Here is a 22,156-nt window from a genome sequence, read left to right as displayed (position 1 = left end):
GCCTCCTGCTATTAAAACAATGCAAACACTCCTGCCAATTCCATCAGCTCGAAGGATCAGAGAGACCGTTCTAGTGTTTGTGTACGCATTCATCAAGCAGGCTTTGGCACTTCACATTCTTCTGATATAATCGCAGATCCTGAGAGCCTCCGTCTCTAAATACCTTGAGCAATTCCCCGAAACAGGCAAGGTTAAAACAGGCAGTGCGATGCAGGCATTTATGCTAACCTGCCGCAGCAGAAGAAAATAGTTTTCTAGTGACATAATGGTTGCAATTTGTAAGCCCAGGGGGAAAAGCAGGCTTTATCAGCACTAGTGTCACAGGTCAGCATGGGTGGGCAGCTGCTGAAGCCTTAGGAAAGCCAGCTACTGGGCCGCAGCAGCGACAATTGCAGCAGCCCACCCTCTTTGGTTGCTTCCACATGAAGATTTTGCTTTGTACTCCTCGGCAGAATGCGTGTGGGGGGGGGGGAGGTTGGGCTTCCACTGGTCATCTTTGCACAATCCCCCACCTTCTAGGTTTTCCCTGGCACCCCTTAGAAATTTTCCAAATCTGCTTTGGTACAATCGTTTTGCACCATTTTTGGTACAATCAAAGCCGGTTTGGTGGCAGCGTGTAATGGGAAGGTGTGGATTTCTGCACCTCCCCACTAGGGTTGCCAACCTCCAGGTAATAACTGGAGATCTCCTGCAATTACAACTGATCTCCAGCCGATAGAAATCAGTTCCCCTGGAGAAAATGGCCACTTTGGCAATTGGACTCTACGGCATTGAAGTCCCTCCCCTCCCCAAACCCACCCTCCTCAGGCTCTGCCCCAAAAACCTCCCACCGGTGGGGAAGAGGGACCTGGCTTTTGTGGTTGTGCCCAATACCCTGTGTCAAAATTCCAAGGGCTCAAAAAATTTGGGGACCCCTGCTCTAATACAAAGTATCTACAGAATAATAAAAGAAAGCAATCTCAGAACAGATTAAAAGTACTCTCTTGCCTTATACTGCTGCTTGCAAATTCCAAGGCTGAGCGCTGATTTGAAAATACAACTTTGTCCCAGGCCTGTGCCCTCTCACTTTAGAAATTAAGCATTACCACAGGGAGAAGGAATGGGAGTTTTTTTTTGGGTGTGTGTGTTTTGTTCCCACCAACACTGATACAAGTGTAACTACTAACAACTTTTCTTGGGCCAAAAGCTTTCGTGGTGGATTTTGGCCCACCAAGAAACCTTCTGCCACAGGAAAATTGGTGAGCCTTTGACGTGCTACAAGTTCGTCATTGTAGCATACAGTGCCCCCCATGCTTCTCATGTGCCTATTCCAACCATCCTTCCATAAGGAGCTGGCTTGGGCCCCGCCATGCTGCCTCCCTTTCTCTATTTGCATTCCCAGCTGAGTTTCCTCCCCGCTGGAAGCCCGTGAGCGCCCAGAGCAGAGTGTGTGTTAGGTGCTGTCAAGTCGCTTCCACTCATGGCGACCCTATGAATTTCCTGTCTTTGACAGCCTTGCTCAGATATGGCAAATTGAGGGTTGTGGCTTCCTTTATAGAGTCAATCCATCTCTTGTTGGGTCTTCCTCTTTTCCTGCTGCCCTCAACTTTTCCTAGCATGACTGTCTTTTCTAGTGACTCTTGTCTTCTCATAATGTGACCAAAATATGATAGCCTCAGTTTAGTCATTTTAGCTTCTAGGGTCAGTTCAGGCTTGATTTGATCTATAACCCACTGATTTGTTTTTTTGGCAGTCCATGGAATCCGTAACACTCTCCTCCAACACCACATTTCAAAGGAATCTATTTTCTTCCTATCAGCTTTCTTCAATGTCCAGCTTTCACACCCATACATAGTAATAGGGAATACGATGGCATGAATTAACTTGATCTTGATTGCCAATGACACATCCTTACACTTCAGAATCTTTTCTAGCTCCTTCATGGCTGCCCTTCCCAGTCTTGATCTCCTTCTGATTTCTTGGCTGCAGTCTCCCTTTTGGTTGATGGTGGAGCCAAGGAATAGAAAGTCTTAAACAATTTCAATTTCCTAATTGTCAACCTTAAAGTGGTGTAATTCTCCTGTAGCCATTACTTTTGTCTTCCTGATGTTCAGCTGTAGTCCTGCTTTGGCACTTTCTCTTTTAATTTTCCGCAGTAGTCGTTTCAAATCTTCACCATTTTCTGCCATTAATGTAGTATCACCGGCATATCTCAAACTGTTAATGTTCCTCCCTCCAATCTTCACTCCACCTTCATCTAAATCTAATCCAGCTTTCCTAATTATATGTTCTGCATATAGATCGAAGAGATAGGGAGATAAACTACATCCTTGTCTGACACCTTTGCCAATCGGAAACCATTCAGTTTCTCCATATTCTGTTCTAACTGTGGCCTCATCCAGAGGACAGGTTGCGTGTCAAAACGATCAGATGTCGTGGCACACCCATTTCCTTTAAAACCAGCCACAGCTTTTCGTGGTCCACACCGTCAAAAGCTTTGCTGCAATCTATGAAACACAAGCTGATCAAAAATGCGACAGCCTCGGTTTAGTCCAGTGGTTCCCAACCTTTTTTTGACCAGGGACCACTAGGACTTTTTTGTTCGGTGCAGGAACCCCAAGGTTCAAAATAAACATTCCGAGAATTTGAAAATGAACTTTAATCATAACTGTTAAACATTAAACTTAGAATAATATTTGAATATATATTTTTATAATAGAGAACTTTTAATTGAAAATATTAAATTATTATGGGTTTATAACTTTGTTTCGCAGACCTTAATTTTGTTCTCGCGGACCCCTGGGGGTCCACGGACCCCTGGTTGGGAACCAGTGGTTTAGTCATTTAAGCTTCTAGGGCCAGTTCAGGATTGATTTGATCTAGAACCCACTGATTTGCTTTTTTGGTGGGGGGGCAGTCCCCGATATCCGCAACACTCCCCTCCAACACCACCTTGCAAAGGCATCTACTTCCTTCCTCTCCGCTTTCTCCAGGGTCCAGCTTTCAAACCCATTCATAGTAATGGGGAACACCACGGCATGAATGAACTAGGGGCCCCTCCAGAGCAGCGCCCGCCCCGCAATTGCCCGAGGGGGCGGGGAGAGCGAGGGGGGTGGGCGGAGCGAACGCGCTCGGCGCGCCAATCAGTCACGAGCGCGCTGGCGGCCGGGGCGGGGGCTGAGGCGGGAGGGCTGCGGGGATTGGCCGCCGGACGGGGGGTGGTGGGGGAAGGCCGGCCCGGCCGCAGAGGGCCAGGCTGGCGAGCGGTCCGCGGCGCAGTGCAGTGACCGCGCCTGGCCGCTACAGAGGCCGCGGCGCCGTTGTCTCCAGCAAGCCCTGATTGGCTGAGGCGCGGGGCCGAGCAGGAGAGCGGCGAGGAGGACCGGCGCGGGGCCACAGCGGCGCCTTCGCCCTCCTTTGGCCGGAGCCTCTCGCCCCGCTGCGGCTCGGGGGTCGCCCGCATGCCGCCGCCGCCGCCCGCCGCGTTGCTCGGATAACCCCCGCCCATGTCCTCGCCGCTGCTTCTCAGGCCGGGTAGAGGATGCTGCCCTGGCCGGCGGCGGGCTGCGAGCGGGGGCCGGCCGGCCGCTTCCTTCCCTCCCGCTCCGGCGGCTGGGGCTCCCCCTGCCGCCGCCGCCGCCGCCGCTAGCTCCTGGGGCCAGCGATGACTTCGAAGCACCAGGCGGACTGGATCCCTTACAGGTACGGCGCGCCTCCCTCCTCGCCCGGGCGGCTCCCAGCGGGGCAAGGGGGGCTGCTCGCCTGCAAAGTTCTGCTTGGGGAGGAGGAGGGCGGGCTGCCATTGGCCCTGGATGCCCGGGAGGCTTCGCCTTGGGTTGGCTTCGTAGAAGAAAACCACAGCCTTGGGGGAGAGGCTGGGCCATTGTGCACGGGAGGTTTCGCCTTGGGTTGGCCGCTCTCTAGATGCACATTTCCCCCCCCCCCATCCAAATTCTCAGAACTCTGCATGGGGGGGGGGAAGGTTATATTCTGAGCATCATGGAAGGTTTTGCATTGAGTTTTGAGAATATGGAGGGGGGGGGAAAGTGCATCTAAAGAGTGGCAAATCCAATGCAAAACCTTCCATGATGCTCAGAAGGGCCATTTATGCCCGGGAGGTTTCGCCTTGGGTTGGCCGCTCTCTAGATGCACATTTCCCCCCCATCCGAATTCTCAGAACTCTGCAGGGGGGGAGGGGGCTGGCTTATTGTTGAGTTTTGAGCATGAAATTGTTGAGTTTTGAGCACTCCATTAAATGCTCAAAACTCAACAATAAGTTCCCCCCCATACAGAGTTCTGAGAATTTGGATGGGGAAAATGTGCATCTAGAGAGCGGCCAACCCAAGGCGAAACCTCCCGGGCACAAATGGCCATTCTGAGCATCATGGAAGGTTTTGCATTGGATTTGTCACTCTTTCGATGCACTCCCCCCCCATCCATATTCTCAAAACTCAATGCAAAACCTTCCATGATGCTCAAAATATAACCCCCCCCCATGCAGAGTTCTGAGAATTTGGATGGGGGGGGGGAATGTGCATCTAGAGAGCGGCCAACCCAAGGCGAAACCTCCCGGGCATCAAGGGCCATTCTGAGCATCACTGAGGCCATTTATGCATGGGAGGTTTTGCCTTGGATTTGCCACTCTCTAGATGCACTTTCCCCCCATCCATATTCTCAAAACTCAACAACAAGCCGCCATGCAGAGTTTTGAGAATTCAGATGGGGAAAGTGTGCACCTATAGAGTGGCAAATCCAATGCAAAACCTTCCATGAATAAATGGCCAAATTTGGGAAGATGGGGATGAGAAAAGGATAACGGCTTCTTAGAAGAAAACCACAGACTTGGGGGAGAGGCTTGGCCATTGTGCACGGGAGGATTCGCCTTGGATTTGCCGCTCTCTAGATGCACATTTTTCCCCCATCCAAATTCTCAGAACTCTGCATGGGGGGGAGCTTATTGTTGAGTTTTGAGCATTAAATTTTTGAGTTTTGAGCACTAAATTAAACGCTCAAAACTCAAAAATAACCCCCCCCCCCATGCAGAGTTCTGAGAATTTGGTTGGGGGAAAAATGTGCATCTAGAGAGTGGCAAACCCAAGGTGAAACCTCCCGGGCATAAATGGCCGTTTTGAGCATCAGGCGAATTTAGGTTCAGTTTGGGAAGATGGGGATGAGAAAAGGATAACGGCTTCTTAGAAGAAAACCACAGACTTGGGGGAGAGGCTTGGCCATTGTGCACGGGAGGATTCGCCTTGGATTTGCTGCTATCTAGATGCACTTTTCCCCCCTCTCTCGTCCCAGTTCTCAAAACTCGGCATGGGAGCTTATTTTTCAGTTTTAAAGGGTTGTATCTTCAAAATGCCACATTAACAGTTCGGTCCGAAGAACAGTTCCCTCTTTAGGATTGCTCTCTAAGCTACCCAATGCTTCCAGAACGGTGAAACGTAAATGGCTCTAAGTCTGTGGGCAATTATGCACGGGAGATTTTGCCTGGGATTTGCCGCTCTCTAAATGCACATTTCCCCCATCCGAATTCTCCAAACTCTGCATTGGGGCTTGTTTTTGAGTTTTGAGAATCCGGATGGGGAAAATGTGCATCTAGAGCGTGGCAAATCCAAGGCAAAACCTCCCGTGCGTTTTCGCCCAGACTTAGAGCCATTGAAGTTTAACCGTTTTGGATGCGTTTGGTAGCTTAGAGAGCAATCCTAAACTGGGACCTGTTCTTCGGATTGAACTGTTAATGTGGCATTTTAAAGATGTAGTCCTTTAAAACATGAATAATGAAAACAAATCAAGGCAGAGCTGCCTGAAGGCAGCTGTGCACTCTGGTTCTTAGCCTTGGGGAGTGTCATTCTTGAGTTTGAAGCACTGTGAGTTGGATCCCTTGCTCTTTATGACTGAGGGGGAAATTTCAGAGTGTTGCCCATAAAGGCACTATGGTGGGTTTCTTTTTCCCCCATCCTGTTACTGACCCTGTTTCTCTGTAGTTAGTAATGTGGAATGAATGTATGCTGAGGCAGGATGAGGTCTGAGAACTTTCTCATTATCCACTGATACCAGCGGCGCTATTTTGACTTCAGCTTTGTTGTGGACAGATCGCTGTTATACTGCTGATTTCTTGTGCTGTTTTCACATCCCCGATAGTGTGACAGCTGCTCTTTGTTTATTTTTGTACATTCTCCAATTTGTAAGCTTAGCTGGTGCACGTGGAACGTTTACAGCTGTTGGGAAGAAAGCATTTTAAGGGGCAGTCTTGAGATGAATGCGAGATTCTTGATCTCTGTTGTTTCTAATGACATGCAGGTGCCAACTGCTGCCCTCCATCTGCTGCTTAGTACTGCTCTGCAGGGATGTTTCATACAAAATAAATTTCTACACTTCAGTCACTTTCTGTACAAGAAACTGTACAAAGCCTGTGTACAATGTGTTACAAGAGATGAATGCGCCGGTGGCTATTATGGCTTTCCACTGTGCAAATAGGAAGTACATTTAGCAGTGGCTTCTTGCCAAGTGTACCCATAACAAATTACAGGTGCGTATCCATCATAAGTGACAAATTTGTACACAGTTTTCATAGCTAAAATGAAGTGCCTTGAGTGTTGTAATTAGTCTTGTGCGTGGTTTTCCTGGGAAGATACTGCTGCAAGGATCTGAACTCCAGATGCAGGCTAGATTTAACGCTTTCCGTTCTCATTGCAAATGACTGACAGCAAGGGTCAGGTTTTTTTCCTGAGGAGAATGAGGAGACCTTGACTTTAACATAAAAAGGGACAGAGGCTAGATGTCCATCTGTCAGCAATGCTGATTCTATGACCGTAGGCAGTTCATGAGAGGGAGGGCATCTTGGCCATCTTCTGGGCATGGGGTAGGGGTCACTGGGGGTGTGTGGGGGTAGGTAGTTGTGAATTTCCTGCATTGTGCAGGGGGTTGGACTACATGACCCTGGTGGTCCCTTCCAACTCTATGATTCTATGACAGGTGGAGAATTAGAATGCTTTGCTCAAAGATAAGCCACTGGACTTTGACATCTTCTGTTGTTGTTGTTTTAGATTTGATTTTTTGTCACCAAGACCTTGATGAATAAATTGCTTTGGAGAAGGACTCTGTAGGCTGTTGCATAAGGTACCTCGAATCCCTCCCTTCCCTTTGCCTTAACTCTCCTCTGCCCATCATTCCCTATAGAATAGACACGTTGTGGCCCATGCAGCAGCTTGGCAATCAATGTTAACTGCTCTCCCGGATCCTGCTGCTGCTGCTTAGCTGCCATGGAGAAAGCAGGGATTGCCATGGCAGCAACCGACTGCTGTTGTCTGTCATTGGCTCCTTGGTTGCCATAAGCTACCAAAACCTCTGTTAGTTCTCTTTCTGGGGAAGCGTGCACGTCAAATGTGTTGGGGGCAGCGCTTGTCAGTCTGAGCTGGATCCTTGTGTATATCTCTGCTTACTGATGAAATAGAGCAAGTAATAAGATGACATAAGCATTGTAAATGCAGGGTCGCTTTGGTGGAGGAGGAACGTCTTGAGGGACAAACAGATCCCTGCTTATGCTCAGAATCCAGTGATAGTCAGAATGCGTAAAAGTTTGGGAGTACAGTTTTTGTTTGATGCAGAATTGTGATGACCGATCAAGTTATACAAGGCTGTGTACACTTTTGCCTTGTCTCCCTTTAGAAAACTGTGATTTATTCTCAAACGAGATTTGTATTAGAATATGTTCATTACAGGTGTTAAGATTTGTTTTTGTTAGTACATTTTTCAGTTAATAAAGTCCCTACTAGATAGAAATTGACAGAAGAGGCACCTCTCTAAATTATGATATTTGTTTTATTTAAAAAAAACATATAGACTACTTTTTGCCTTACAGTGATATGGCATTAAACACAAGAAATTTAAATTTTAAACCATTACTACATTTTAATATTTTGGTTGTTTTAAGACAGTGGTAACAAACAACAGAAATGCAGTACAAGAGACTAAAAGGTTAATTCTTGAAAAAAATAGTTTGCACAAGGTTGCTTTTGCTTGTTGGCAGAATGCTCATGGAGAGGCAGACAAGCAGACTACTGATAATTAAGAGTTATAATTACAGTGAATTAACCATTCATTTTAAAAATATCTGTACTTACATTTTGTCTCGCCCCTCCTCTTTTTAGGAAAAAAAGTCATTTTGGAGTTGTACAGCTGCTTACACTGTTAATTTTAGTTTTTTTAAACCATAATTTTGGGTTGAGTCATAGAACGTTTCTCATATATAAAATAGGTTTTGAACTGCCAGAAAGAGAATGAACATTACTTTTGTAATGTGCTCTATGAGGTCTTGCATGAATGTTACCCCGTGGTATTTATCTATTTGAAATTGTTGGCTTTTTCTACTGCTCTGTGCACGATTTCAAAAGGTTTTCAAAATTGAATCATAAATTTCAAGAATCTTCATTATTGATAGGATTTGAATAACACATCTGTTTGCACAGCGTCTTAGAGAAAGATTTTTTATTCTGCTATTTCAGTATATTTTTGTGCAACATTAAACACACGAATGCATGAAGCTGCCTTATACTGAATCAGACCCTTGGTCCATCAAAGTCAGTACTGTCTAGTCAGGCTGGCAGCAGCTCTCTAGGGTCTCAGACTGAGGTCTTTCACATCACCTGCTACGTGGTCCTTTCCACTGGAGATGCTGGGGACCTTTGGGACCTTTGGCATGTCAAGCAGTTGCTCACCCACTGAGCCATGGCCCCTTCCCCCTTAGAACCATTCAGTTTATCTCCCACTCAGAGAAGGTGTATTCCATACGCCAGGTTGAGAAACTGATTGCCAGTATGTAGTAAAAATAAGCAATGGATAATGAAAGCAAAGATTGTAACGTGCTCGGTAGGGAATGGAAATGTAACTTCTTTTATGAGTCACTCTGAACATTTTTAGTCTAAAAGCTACTAAGAAATGTATAAAATAAATAACTATTGTTGTTGGTCTGAGGAGTATGATGCTGCCATGGTTCAGATCTGGTCAGTGCCTGGTTGAAAGAGTTCGTCAGAATCCCATATGTGCCACTTTGGGTTTTTCCTAGAGGACAAATAAATATTCTTGTAAGGTAAAAGTTACCATGGAATGTCTAAGAACACAATATCACCACTGACTTGAACTTCTGGAGAATATTTTCTTTTATGCACAACAAAACAAAGAGTTCCCATCTTTTTCTGTTTTGTGATTCTGAAGATGTGTTGGAAGGTGGTAATGGTGGCGGGAAGGGAAATGACGGCTGGGCCACTACTCTGGCGGCCTGTCCTGTCTGTTGATGCTAAGATTTTGTAGACGGTGTGCTAGTTGTGTTGCAAAGATGACAATGTTTCATCTTCCTTTTCTTTTGAAAGCAGATCTTTTGTCTTCTCCGTGCTGTTCACATCAAAGGAATCGGGCCTTAATTATGGTTGTTACCCCTTGCCTCCCTTTGATCTCTGCCACTGTCCCTCCCTATTTAAACCATATGTGTCTTACACTATGTTATTGTGCACTTGGAGGGGAAAAAACTAGTCCAATTACTTCTTCTGAGGGCTTAAGAATGATGTTAATGATAATTTCAATACAAACCTTTTTTTTCATGCAACCCGAACTCCTTTTCCATTCCATTTGATTAAAGGTTGAATTCTGAGAATATTTCTCAACTGCAGCTCAAAATGTGACTAGTATCCCAAGAAGTGACTAGTATCCCAAGAAATATGCAGCTACCTTCTCCATTCTCAGAGGGTGCTGGTTGGGCTCCTAATACTTGAACTGCACCCGACCTATTCCCCTTTGAGCCACACGGCAAACTCCCTTTAAACTAGGAGTTTTTGAACAGGACTTTATAATGGGACATTGCATGTTTGTGTGTGTGTGTGTGTGTGAAGGGGAACTGTTTAAAAAAATGTTCCAGCAGGGTAACCTGATTTCATCAGATCTTGGAAGCTAAGCAGGGTCTGCCCTAGTTAGTACTTGGATGGAACACCACCAAGGAATACCAGGGTTGCTACTCAGAGGCAGGCCATGGCAAACCACCTCTGAACATCTCTTTCCTTGAAAACCCTATAGTGTCACCATAAGTCATCTGTAATTTGACAGCAAGAAATGTTATGGCTAAGCTTATGGATATGCCTAAAGCTGGATCTGGGAGAGTTTACTATGAGTCCCTGGAAAAGAAGGGTAATATTTGCCCCTGGGATGCTCCAATGGCAAAAGCACAAAGCTGGTCATGGAAACTGATATCTTACACTGATGGCCTGTTTCTTTTGGTCATGCAGATGGCAGTGACCTATGTGGAGGTGCTGTCCAGCGGACTCTGGAGATTGGAACTGAATACTGCCCCTAAGACAACACAGTCCTCATAATAAATGATTTACAACTGAGCTTCATGTTGAAAATTGAACAGCCTTGCAGAGCAGGAAGATTGCATTTAACAGCCACTCAAAGGGTCGTTTATGTGTTGTATATTCATATATACAAATTGAAGTCTTCAAAAATTTAGGCGCTAGCATAAACTTAATTGTAAACGTCTATATTCTTTGTACGTTGCGCATTAGATTTGTTTTAACAAACATGCTCTGAATGAAATATCACAGTTGCGCTGCCAACCGTGCAGAACTCTTGCTACAAGAGTACTGAAGAGATAATTCCCTCTTTGATACTGGAATGGCTCAACAGGTGCACTTTTTAACACTATTTGTGCATGTACAAAAAATTGCTTGCAGAATATAACATTGAAGACAGTGCTGTTTTTGTTACCAGAAATGTAGCACAACATCTTCTGAGCATGTGCGCTGAGCCTGGGGAAAAATTACATCGTTGTCTTATGAATTCTCAGCAACCCCTGTGCAATCTGATTAGCAACATCCAACACACTTCACAGCAGCAAATAGCGGTGTGTAAAGCAGCAGGCATGTGCAGTATAGAAACTTCTTATTAAGAGAGTAGGTAGATGCAAAGTTTAAATGGCTTATGCTATGCTTATTAAATTTGCAGATGATACTAAATTGGGAGGGGTAGCAAATACGGTAGAAGACAGAGCCAAGACGCAGGATGATCTTGACAGGCAGGAGAAATGGGCAAGAACTAATAAAATGTACTTCAACAAAGACAAATGTAAAGTTCTGCATTTAGGTAGGAAAAATCAAATGCATAATTATAGGATGGGGGAGACTTGTTTGAGCAGTAGTGTGTGTGAAAAGGATCTTGGGGTCTTAGTAGACCAAACACTAAACATGAGTCAGCAGTGTGATGCTGTAACTAAAAAGGCAAACGCAGTCTTGGATTGCATCAACAGAAGTATAGTGTCCAGATCCCGCTAAGTGATGGTATCGCTTTACTCTGCTCTGGTTAGACCTCAACTAGAGTACTGTGTTCAATTTTGGGCACCACAATTTAAGAAAGATGTAGACAAGCTGGAACGGGTCCAGAGAAGGGCAACAAAGATGGTGAGGGGTCTGGAGACCAAGTCCTATGAGGAAAGGTTGAAGGAGCTGGGTATGTTTAGCCTGAAGAGGAGAAGACTGAGAGGGGATATGATAACCATGTTCAAGTACTTGAAGGGCTGTCATATAGAGGAGGATGCCTAGTTGTTTTCTGTTGCTCAAGAAGGTCGGACCAGAACCAACGGGTTGAAATTAAAAGAGTTTCCGTCTAGACATTAGGAAGAATTTTCTAACAGTTAGAGCGGTTCCTCAGTGGAACAGGCTTCCTCAGGAGGTAGTAAGCTCTCCTTCCCTAGAGGTTTTTAAGAAGAGGTTAGATGGCCATCTGTCAGCAATGCTGATTCTGTGACCTTAGGCAGATGATGAGAGGGAGGGCATCTTGGCCATCTTCTGGTCACTAGGGGTGTGTGGGGGGGGAGGTAGTTGTGAATTTCCTGCATTGTGCAGGGGTTGATGGCCTTGGTGGTCCCTTCCAATTCTATGATTCTGTGATTCTAGGATAGTACAGTGGTTCCCAACCTTTTTTGGTATGGTGATGCACGAGCCCAAATTTACTTTGTACGGTGACCCATCTAGGGCTTGCCAGAGGTTTTTTGGTGCCATAGGCAAGCTATGACCATGGCACCCATCCATTTCAGCATTCCATTTTCTGTAGTGCCCAACCAGGTGTTCTAGAGAAACCAATGAATATCACACAAAGGGTGCAACTGCCCCCGTTCTCATTCTCGAGCAAGTAGACATTCATCTCATTCAACTCACTCAGGCAAAGGGCGCTTGAGCAAGTGAAAGAGACACCCCTGCTTGGGAGGCTGGGATACAAGCCATTCTTTTGATGAGGAAAATCCACTGATCACAGAAATCCCTCATGACTCCCCAGCCCCCTGTAAAGTTGGGTTCAGAGTCTTTCCTTCAGTAGCCTTCACCACTTCCTGTTACCTGCCATCCCTGTTTGGACAGCTGCCAAAATGGGGCTACATTTGGAGTGTGAGCCAGAAGCCAGGCATGTGGGTAGGAATCTAGGCAATGCATTCTTCACTAAGTCAGCTGTATTACTACAACCACAACTCTAGAGTAAATAGAGATTCAGGAGTTGGGTACAGACTAAGAAAAGAGACACCGGTCATTTATGCATGGTCGCTTTAACCTCCTTTAGTCCCTATTTCAGCCAAGATCAAAGTAACCTGGGTTGGGGGAAACTATGCATTGGCTGGAATGATAAGAGATGAAACTGTGTGCTAATGGAGGCATGAATACAGAAAAGCAGTCTCCCAAGTTCAAATCAAGTCCCACCCCTTTAAATGCTGCTCTGTAATTGGCTGACCTCACGAGAGACGATCTCCTTTCCCCCAAACCCAACTGCCGCATAAAAAAGCATTTTAAGAACAAAAAACGGAGCAATCTGAAAGAAGGGGGGGGGAATCCAAGCCTCGTTTTAAAAAAGCCATTCTTTTGCTCAGAAAGAGCTCCGAGGTAGCAGGAAGCACTTGAATCCCTGCCTCTTTACACACTGTTTCTTGATTGGCTGTGAGAGAAGCCAATCTTCTGTGCTTCCCCTGAGAGGCTATCTGCATACTGCCTTGAAGAGGAGTTTGGAAAAGGGTGGGGCGAAGCTCAACCCGAGAAAGTTGTACGCTCGCTCGGTGGTTCCACAATGAGCCAGGAGGAACAGTTTAATTCGGGCAAGAAGAGGAATGGGAAAAGCCGGGTTCATTTTGCGTTGAAGCAGCATTGAGCTTCCAAGGAATGAGGCAACGTGCATACCCAAAAATTTGATCCTGGCTGAAACAGGGAATAAAGGAGGGTTAAGCAACCATGCATAAAACACCACAGAAAGGTTGCTAACCAGCTTGAGCCTTACAAATCCTGGATATCTGATCTTCCTGCTGGAGATTCAAATGGGTATGTGTGTAAAGAGGGGACAGCTCCTTTTCAGGTTTCACCCCTTCACACGTGTCAACAAATCTGGGCCGTGTGTTCTGTAATGTGAAGACTACCAGAACCACCTTAGCCGATATAGGGGCAGTAACATATCAAAGAGTTGCCATGTTTTCACTCCTGGAAGTAAAACCAAGGCTATCTGGCCAGTTGAGGTTTTTCTCAACCTTGGTGTCCAAAGCTGGTCCATTTTCATAAACTGTCCTGCCCCATCTGCCTTTCATCCATTGCAGGTGTAACTCTGCTCAGCATTTTCCCTGGTAGTTATTCATTGGTATGTTTCTTACTCTGACCCTTCAGCAAAGAAGTGATTCATGCCTGGCTGGTTACAAATGTCTTTCCATGAATATAAACCCTCCATTCCTCATTCATTTCTCTTCTTTTGTATCTCCTTCTTCTATCGTTCCTTATCTCAGTAACTGTTTATTTGCTTTCTTTTCCATTATTTGCCATTCTGCCTTCCACATTACCCCCACACCATCATTTAAATTCGTCTGTGTAGTATCTGATCTAGTTCCAGTTTCAGGGTTTTGAATCCAGTTTGTATCCTGCTTTATTCTCCAGTCTGTTCAGTCTTCCTTCCCCTAAAATTCTGAAAGTAATTAATAGAGGACAGCGATTGAATTGATTTCTAGGTACATGAGTGACCCTCTTGCATAGCGCTATATAAAAAGCAATTCCAGCTGCAAGCTGTTAGAGCATCAGATGATGTGGTGCAGTGGCTTGTATAGAAAGGGAAAGAATGAATGAATGAGCAGGGATGCCCCGTGGCTTTCTATATACTCAAGTACATGCAAAAAATAGAAAGGCCATTGCTCAATGACTGAGCTGATAGTTTGAATGCAGAAAGTCCCAAGTTCCAGCCCTGGCATCCTTAGCTGAAAATAGTGGCATGTTTTGGGTATAGGGTTGCCAGGTCCCTCTTCACCACCAGTAGGAGGTTTTGGGGGCAGAGCCTGAGGAGGGAGGGGTTTGGGGAGGGGAGGGACTTCAATGTCATAGAGTCCAATTGCCAAAGCGCCCATTTTCTCCAGGTGAACTGATTTCTATTGGCTGGAGATCCGTTGTAATAGCAGGAGATCTCCAGCTAGTACCTGGAGGTTGGCAACCCCATTTGCGTAAGATTTTTGCCTGAGTCCTTGCAGAGCTGCCACCGCCAGAGTAGATAGAACTGGAAGGACATGATAGACTAAGACTGAAATCACATATGGACATGAAAGAAGAAATCAGATTTCTTGCATGCTTTTCAGTCAGTTCATAAACCATGTATAAGTGCATTTAAGAATGCCTGTTTCTCACATGCCAGAAAGATGTTTGCACATTTAGAATTGCCTTTCTGTTTTTCACACCAACAGTGGGAGAGGAGCTGAAAAGCATGAAGTGATGTGTGTGAATTTAGTGTAAGGGTCTCATGAGAGCATGGACTAGAACTGACACGCTGTCATAAGTTGCTTTCTCTCAAGGTTTTTTCTTTTTCTTCTTTTAAACTGGAAATTGTGAATTTGAGTGCAGAAAATGGATTTGCTTAATGCAGTCTGCCTTATTCATTTTTCTAATCAAAACCCCCCTACGCAGCTACCCCCCTACGCAGTATCTTTCCCATGCAGTCAGTGAAACAGTTTGGGGACAATTCTGAATGAAAATACAGCCAGCAGGGAAAGATTAAGCGACCTTCTCTTACTCATCTGTTCTGTCACTTACATTTACAGTAATCCAAGTCTACTTTTTAAAAAATGGCATAAAACATACACTCAGCTGCATGCCATGTCTAGCCTGGCCCTAATTAGATAAAGTCGGCTTCCAGTGTTTCTATATGTTCATATGACACTTCAGAGATTGAAAAAACAAGAAGAGGATGCAGAGTACGCATTCAGCAGCTGAGCTGTGATCAGAAATCATTATGCGGCGTTTCACACAATGTGTTAAGTAATTTCAAATACCCACTAATCCAGTGGATCAGCAATTCAGCCTTTGTTTTTACCTAGTGATCTATTTATCTTTTCACATAGCACATCAGCTTGCATTGAAAAAGGTGAAGACCTCTTTTACAATTTATGGGTAGGTAACCAGGTTTGTAATTTTTATTTGTAATTTTTTATTTGTAATTTTTTCCAGGTTTGTAATTTTTATCTGGGAATATTATGTAACGGAATCTTGTTTTGCTTCGGTAGAGAGAATTTTTGAACATTTCTGCTGTCTCTAGGAAGGGGGTTTCTGCTAGATTTTTTTCGGTGTCAAACACATGATCCAGCTTTCCTTTTGTGTAATTTATAACTTTTGATTAAAAATGAACAAGCCAGATGTCCATTTATTTATTGATTTAGTCTGTTGAAGTTCATAGTGTAGTTATTTATTTCTTCAGTATTTATTGAATTTCTCATGAAGCTTGGGTATAAAAATTATTATCAGTCCAGGATTTTTAATTTACTCTTCGGATTAGGTTTGTCACGGTGTAGGGAGCAGGCTGTTACAAAGGCCACCTGAACATAAGAACATAAGAAAGGCCCCGCTGGATCAGACCCAGGCCTATCAAGTCCAGCAGTCTGTTCACACAGTGGCCAACCAGGTGCCTCTAGGAAGCCACAAACAAGACGACTGCAGCAGCACCATCCTGCCTGTGTTCCACCGCACCCAAAATAATAGGCATGCTCCTCTGATACTAGAGACTGAGAATAGGTATGCAGCATGACTAGTATCCATTCTAACTAATAGCCATGAATACCCCTCTCCTCCATGAATATGTCCACTGCCCTCTTAAAGCCCTCCAAGCTGGCAGCCATCACCACATCCTGGGGCAGGGAGTTCCACAATTTAACTATGCGTTGTGTGAAAAAATACTTCCTTTTATCTGTTTTGAATCTCTCACCCTCCAGCTTTAGCAGATGACCCCGTGTTCTAGTATTATGGGAGAGGGAGAAAAACTTCTTCCTGTCCACTCTCTCCAAACCAGGCATAATTTTATAGACCTCTATCATGTCTCCCCTCAGCCGCCTTCTTTCCAAGCTAAACAGCCCTAAGCGTCTTAACCGCTCCCCATAGGACAGTTGCTCTAGTCCCCTAATCATTTTGGTTGCTCTTTTCTGCACCTTCTCAAGCTCTGTAATATCCTTTTTTAGGTGTGGTGACCAGAACTGTACACAGTATTCCAAGTGTGGTCTCACCATAGATTTGTACAAGGGCAGTATAATATCAGCAGTTTTATTCTCTATTCCTCGTCTAATTATGGCCAGCATGGAATTTGCCTTTTTTACAGCAGCCGCACACTGGGTTGACATCTTTATTGAGCTATCCACTACCACCCCAAGATCCCTTTCTTGGTCTGTTGCTGCCAGCACAGATCCCATCAGTGTATATGTGAAGTTGGGATTTTTTGTCCCAATATGCATCACTTTACACTTACTCACATTGAATCTCATTTGCCATTTTAATGCCATAAGTATGCTAGGTTGTGCCATTTTAGTATCCATGACAGAGAATTCCATTGGGAATCATGTATCCTTTCTTTGTTAAGTAGATATGACGATTTTGAGGAATATATATGCATTAAGGTGATGAAAGAGCACCATGCACAGATATTTATGAAAAAGCAATGCAGGTATACCAATCCTCGCCTTCTCCCTGCAATTGTGCATCTCTTTCTTTGAGGTTGGAGGTATAATAATGTATTTTTCCCTATTTCAGCAGTTTGCACATAGTAGTGAACAAATCAGAGCATTATTATTGTAAAATCATGCCCACTGTATTGATATGAAATTCATTTGGGCTAGAGAGCACAATGCTGTGATGGCTGAAAAATGTCCATTGGCATAGCAATAGCTTAGTATTGCTTTTGGTGTGAATTTTTTGTCATCGGGATTCTGTCAGTCCAAGGGAGGGAACACCGGGCGGTTGAAATCCAGTACTTGGAACAGTACAGTTTCCAGTGACTATCTGTGTTATGCTAGCAAAAGACTTGGCATAACTTTAAACACTCCTATATTCAAGTCATCGGAAAACTGTGATGATTGCCCTGCTTCCTCCTGTGTCTGTCCCAAAGCCACAATGAAGGAGTGCAGTTGACTCATGAGCCAATTATGGGTTAATGACACTGGAGCAGACCCAACCTGAGAAAACAGATCTTGTATATCTGTGCCATGAACGGACTCTTGTTCATTTTGCATGGCCTATTTAGTCCCCCTGACTCTACTGGGTACTTGCCCTGTTGAGTTCGGTGAGCGTGAATCAGTTTAAGTTCGCATTGTTAATCTTAACCTGAACAGGGGTTTGGACTTGTGTTGAGCAGGATAACCTGACTTGACATAAACTGGTGCAGTAGGTCATTATGCCGTTAACGCCTTGGCTGTATTCCTGAAGAAATGTGGGAATAAGCAATAGTGTGTAATCATTTGCAAAGCGTAGCCAAACAATTAGGCCTCAGATTTCAGTTATGAATAACAGGAAATCTTATTTTGGCTACATAAACAGTACAATTTGGGAAAACAAACATAACATTTAGAAATAGCTTCCCACTGCAAGGAACAGTGTAATTTTAACTGGTTGTATTACAAACGATGTGTGATGGATCGCTTCCAATTCTAACAAAAATTACACACAATTATTTCAGTAAAGGCACTCAGCGTCAATTAGTGGCTTGATATTATGCATTAGTCTTTCTCAAGCCTGCTCTGTGCTTGCTAAAGAGGATCAAGCTTCACCTTCCTAGCCACCTTTGTTCAGAAGATCTTTTCATACATTGCAAAGGAGGAGAATGAAATATATGCAATATTTACTTTTCTTTCAAACCTAATTTATTTTACTGATTTAACAACATAAAGCACATCATTTTTTACGTCACATATAAAATGTTACTATTTGCCATATGTATGGAATTTAAAAGGATAAATGTATTCAGTTTCAAAAAGAAAATTTGCAATGCTTCAGAAAGAGTTGCAAACTGCTGTACCCTAAGCTACCATAGCACATGAATATTAATTTTCCATCTGAGAGACAGGAAAAATGAAAGTTAAACGTAGAAAATAAATTCTGAAGTAAAGAAAAAGTATTTAGACAGAAATAGTCTCATACAGTCACAACAGGTAAGACTTCTAGCATATTTGGATATTAAGTTAAACTTTATAGCTTTGAAAACACTATGCTTTTTCATGTTTTACATTTGGAATGAGTGAAAACCCTTGTGTTAAGAAGCATTTGACTCATTGTAAAGAAGAAAATATTTCATAGATTTTTTTCCCCTAGCGGTCCCCCAAACATCTTAATTTTTAGTTGGAAAGATTAAAAGAAAGTTCTGAGAGGGAAAAAAAATCCCAGAAAAAATGCCCCCCCCCCCCAATATTCTTTGCTTTTTTTTTCTGGAACTTCACTTCATGTGTGAGTAAGCTTGGAAAGCTGCCCAAAGATATGATCATAAGCATACTCTGGAGCAAATTCCATTGAAATCAGTGGGATTTACTAAAAAAGGAATGTGTTTAATAATTGGGAGCTGGGCCTTTTGTTCCTTCCAAACATAATCAGTATTATCCAGACATTTATAAATAGTATTTATGCAGACTTCAGTCCTTTTGGTATGGTTCAGATGCAACGCCAAGCCACGATTTGGCCCCATATGAATAAGCCCTGTGCTTCTGCACTCCCTCCTTCTTCTCGGTCTCCCATTGAAGTCATTTGGTGATTTCTAAATTAGCCCCTACCACCATTTGCCATTGCATCCAAGTGTCCAATTTCTGAGTTGGATCCTGTGATCTGTTTGCCGTGTGGTCTTTCCTGCCTTCTGCTCCCCACAATAGTCCATTCTCAGCACACGAAAGTTGATTCCCAGGCTCATGGGTCATAAATAGGTTTTGGGGGGCTGAAGTTGAGTGGGAAGGGTTCAAGATCGCCCCCTCTGGTTTTGGGGGGCTGAAGTTGAGTGGGAAGGGTTCAAGATCGCCCCCTCTTCCACAAGCATCACCTCTATTGGAGCAAGAGACAAGAGTGCGATTTCATCCCTTTCCCTCTCTTCACTGTTGCTCTTAGTTCATGTGGGTCCTGTAACCACTGGAATCAGCGTTACCAGGGTTAGAAGGTTCTGTTGGGAGGGGGGAAATGTGGGAAAGCTCTATGACCATCATCACTTTCCACTGACAAATTGGTGGATCCAACCCTGCGCTTGCATTTTCTATTCAAAGAGGATTGCAAATCCATTTGTTCATGGTTTAAACCATTTGCCCATTTGGATTTAAAGGCAAGCAATGGTTTGAGATAATCGCAAATCACCAAGTGGAAAGAGGAGCCCAAGGGGAGAAAATGGCTCATGAGCCCTGGGCTTGTTCACATAGTGCCAAACCTCGGTTTGGTGTTGTGATGAGATAAGGGGCAGGGGGCGGGCAAGAGATGCTGTGACAGTTATGGTGATGGAAAGAGGGCCAGGGGTGTCTGTGGCTGGGAAGAAGGGGAGAAGGTCCTCTTTCCGGTTAGAGAGCATCCTTTTCCAAAACATGCTAGCCCTTCCATGTGTTAACGCTTCTTTATTGGTGGGCCCAGGTTTGGCAGGCTTGAGCCCCAAGACTTAGTACCCAGATTGGCTGAAGGCCCCAGAGCACATATGGGGTGGGGTCTGAAAAGGGGAGCTTTTCCTTTGTTTAGAGAGCTCTTTGGAGTCTGTTCTGGGAGTGCCTTTGGTGTGTGACTTTGGTGTCAGTTTACCATGAAGGATGACAGAGGAGTATGCTAAAGGGGGTTGCAGATGCACCAGGAGTTGTGGTGTGTGTGTGTCCTGCAACTCCCAAAGATCATATATAACATGTTTTGCGAGTGCCTTAGTTAGTAACTGTCCTTTTGTTTATTTTGCTTTGTGCCCATAGAGCTTGTCCTTTTGGAGTGCCCTGAGTTTGTGCCTTGTAGAAATAAAATTTGTTTAACTTGAGAGAGTCTGCACAAGTCCTTACCAACCTGCCTGGCTGCTTGGTATGCTTCAGGCAACACTCCTGTGAGGTTGACCTTGGGGCAACCCACAAGAGTGAGAGGGGCTGGATTTTACCCTGTGGTGGTGGCAGGGACAGTGAAAAGAGGGGGAAACAATGGTCTTGCCCCACACTGTGATAGAGATCACAACAGGTGTTTTGTTTTTTAGGATTGTGTTTTGTCCCTGCTAAGACTTATTTGATCTGTTCGTGTACAATTTACAATCAATCTTGCAGGGTAAAATCTGCAAAATTACTTTTTAAAGAATTTGATGCATTGATTACTGTAACTATAGACAATAGAAGTATTACATATCATATGCATCAACAAAATTTGGGCTGTGTGCCATATACTTATTGCTCTCCACTTGCCATGTGTGGGGTTTTGCATATAGTTGTAATGTTTCAACAGATTAATTTGTGTCTATAGTAATGCAAAATATCTTTTTTCCTCCATGAAATCAGCAGACCAGGATATATATTTCATTCACTTCCTCCATACTCTGGACTGAAAATGTTCCGTATGAATGAGTCAGCAGGCTAAGAAGTTTGCTCATGTGTGGAAAATGTGTATTGTGTTAGCCCCTTGTGAGTAATTTCTTTGACTATAATTGCTGCATTTGTTGCTGACAGGCATTTTGGCCTGTGGAAATTCAAATGGCAACTGCATGTACAGATTAATAAAATATGAAATTGCGTACAATAGCAAAGCTTTGATCAATTAAAAAAGCTTTGATCAATTAAAAAAGGTAAAGGTCCCCTGTGCAAGCACCGGGTGTGACGACACATCCCGACGTTTAATAGGCAGACTATGTTTGCAGGGTGGTTTGCCAGTGCCTTCCCCAGTCATCTTCCCTTTACCCCCAGCAAGCTGGGTCCTCATTTTACTGACCTCGGAAGGATGGAAGGCTGAGTCAACCTTGAGCCGGCTACCTGAAACTGTCTCCCGTCAGGATCGAACTCAGGTCGTGAGCAGAGCTTGGACTGCAATACTGCAGTTTACCACTCTGCGCCACGGGGCTCCTTGGATCAATTAAGCGGTCTTTAAACATTTTCACCAAGTACTGTAAGGCCAGTGTTGCTATGTTTAATTGTTTAAAACATAAATAAAACATGGCATATATTTATTTAGATTGTAAAGAAACACCTTATAACATACAGGCCTCTAGGGCTGCATATGTGCTTATTTATCAGTTGTCGAGTGTGTCTTAAGTATGGTTGTTTGTCCTTAGGTGCGGTTGTTTGTTTTATGAAGCCTTGAAGTAGGTATATGCAGTCTCCAGGTTTACATGAGCTTCTCAAGTTATAAGCAAGTGTGGTTAGAGTGTCAAACTGGTATCTGGGGGACACGGGTTTGAATCCCCGGTCTGGCATGGAAGCGTGCTGGCTGACCTCGAGTCGAGGAAAAGTTACCTTCTTTAAAAAGAGTTCCACTTGTACTTTGGGAACCAACCCTCTGTAATATCTCAGTTCATTCAACTCAGTTTGCAAAGCAGCACAAAATGAAAATGGCAGTTCAATAAAAGGTTGATGTATGCAACGTATTACACAGTCAAATTTTTGTTTTTCTTCTTGCTTTTTGTGACTTAGCTTGATCCTCTCTCCCCCCCCCCCCAGGTAGCGTGAAAGAAAATTATATCCCTGCCGGCTTGGGAAGAACACCGGGACTGTCTTTTATTCAATGGAGCATGTTTATAAGGCGTACATATTGTAATTTTCAATTTGTGATGTGATGCACATAATCACTTGTGATGTGATGCACAAACTGCTGCTGAAGACAAGATGCATTTTGGAGGAGGTTTAGTGGACTCGTGAGTTTAGAATTGCCCGAATTGTTGGAAATATTAGACAACCTACTAT

At 44.1% G+C, this 22,156-nt stretch overlaps 1 protein-coding gene across 4 annotated transcripts in view; it reads left to right on the top strand.

Annotated features, from left to right (window-relative positions):
* The window catches only part of TUB (TUB bipartite transcription factor), a 148,641-nt gene that overhangs the window by 74,634 nt on the left and 51,851 nt on the right, over positions 1-22,156 (top strand). Inside the window, exon 1 of one of the 4 annotated variants that reach the window (XM_056851485.1) lies at positions 3,610-3,681. The exons of the other annotated variants lie outside the window; for them this stretch is intronic. Within the exon in view, the coding sequence (XP_056707463.1) occupies positions 3,644-3,681 (38 nt within the window). The 5' untranslated portion in view covers positions 3,610-3,643. Of the gene's footprint in view, positions 1-3,609; positions 3,682-22,156 lie in introns of those variants that run through there. 4 annotated transcript variants of the gene reach the window in all.

This window comes from Euleptes europaea, chromosome 6 (assembly GCF_029931775.1).
Source record: "Euleptes europaea isolate rEulEur1 chromosome 6, rEulEur1.hap1, whole genome shotgun sequence".
Classification (NCBI taxonomy): Eukaryota; Metazoa; Chordata; class Lepidosauria; order Squamata; family Sphaerodactylidae; genus Euleptes; species Euleptes europaea.
The sequence above is the reverse complement of the archived record's forward strand: the minus strand, read 5'-3'. Positions and strand labels throughout refer to the sequence as shown.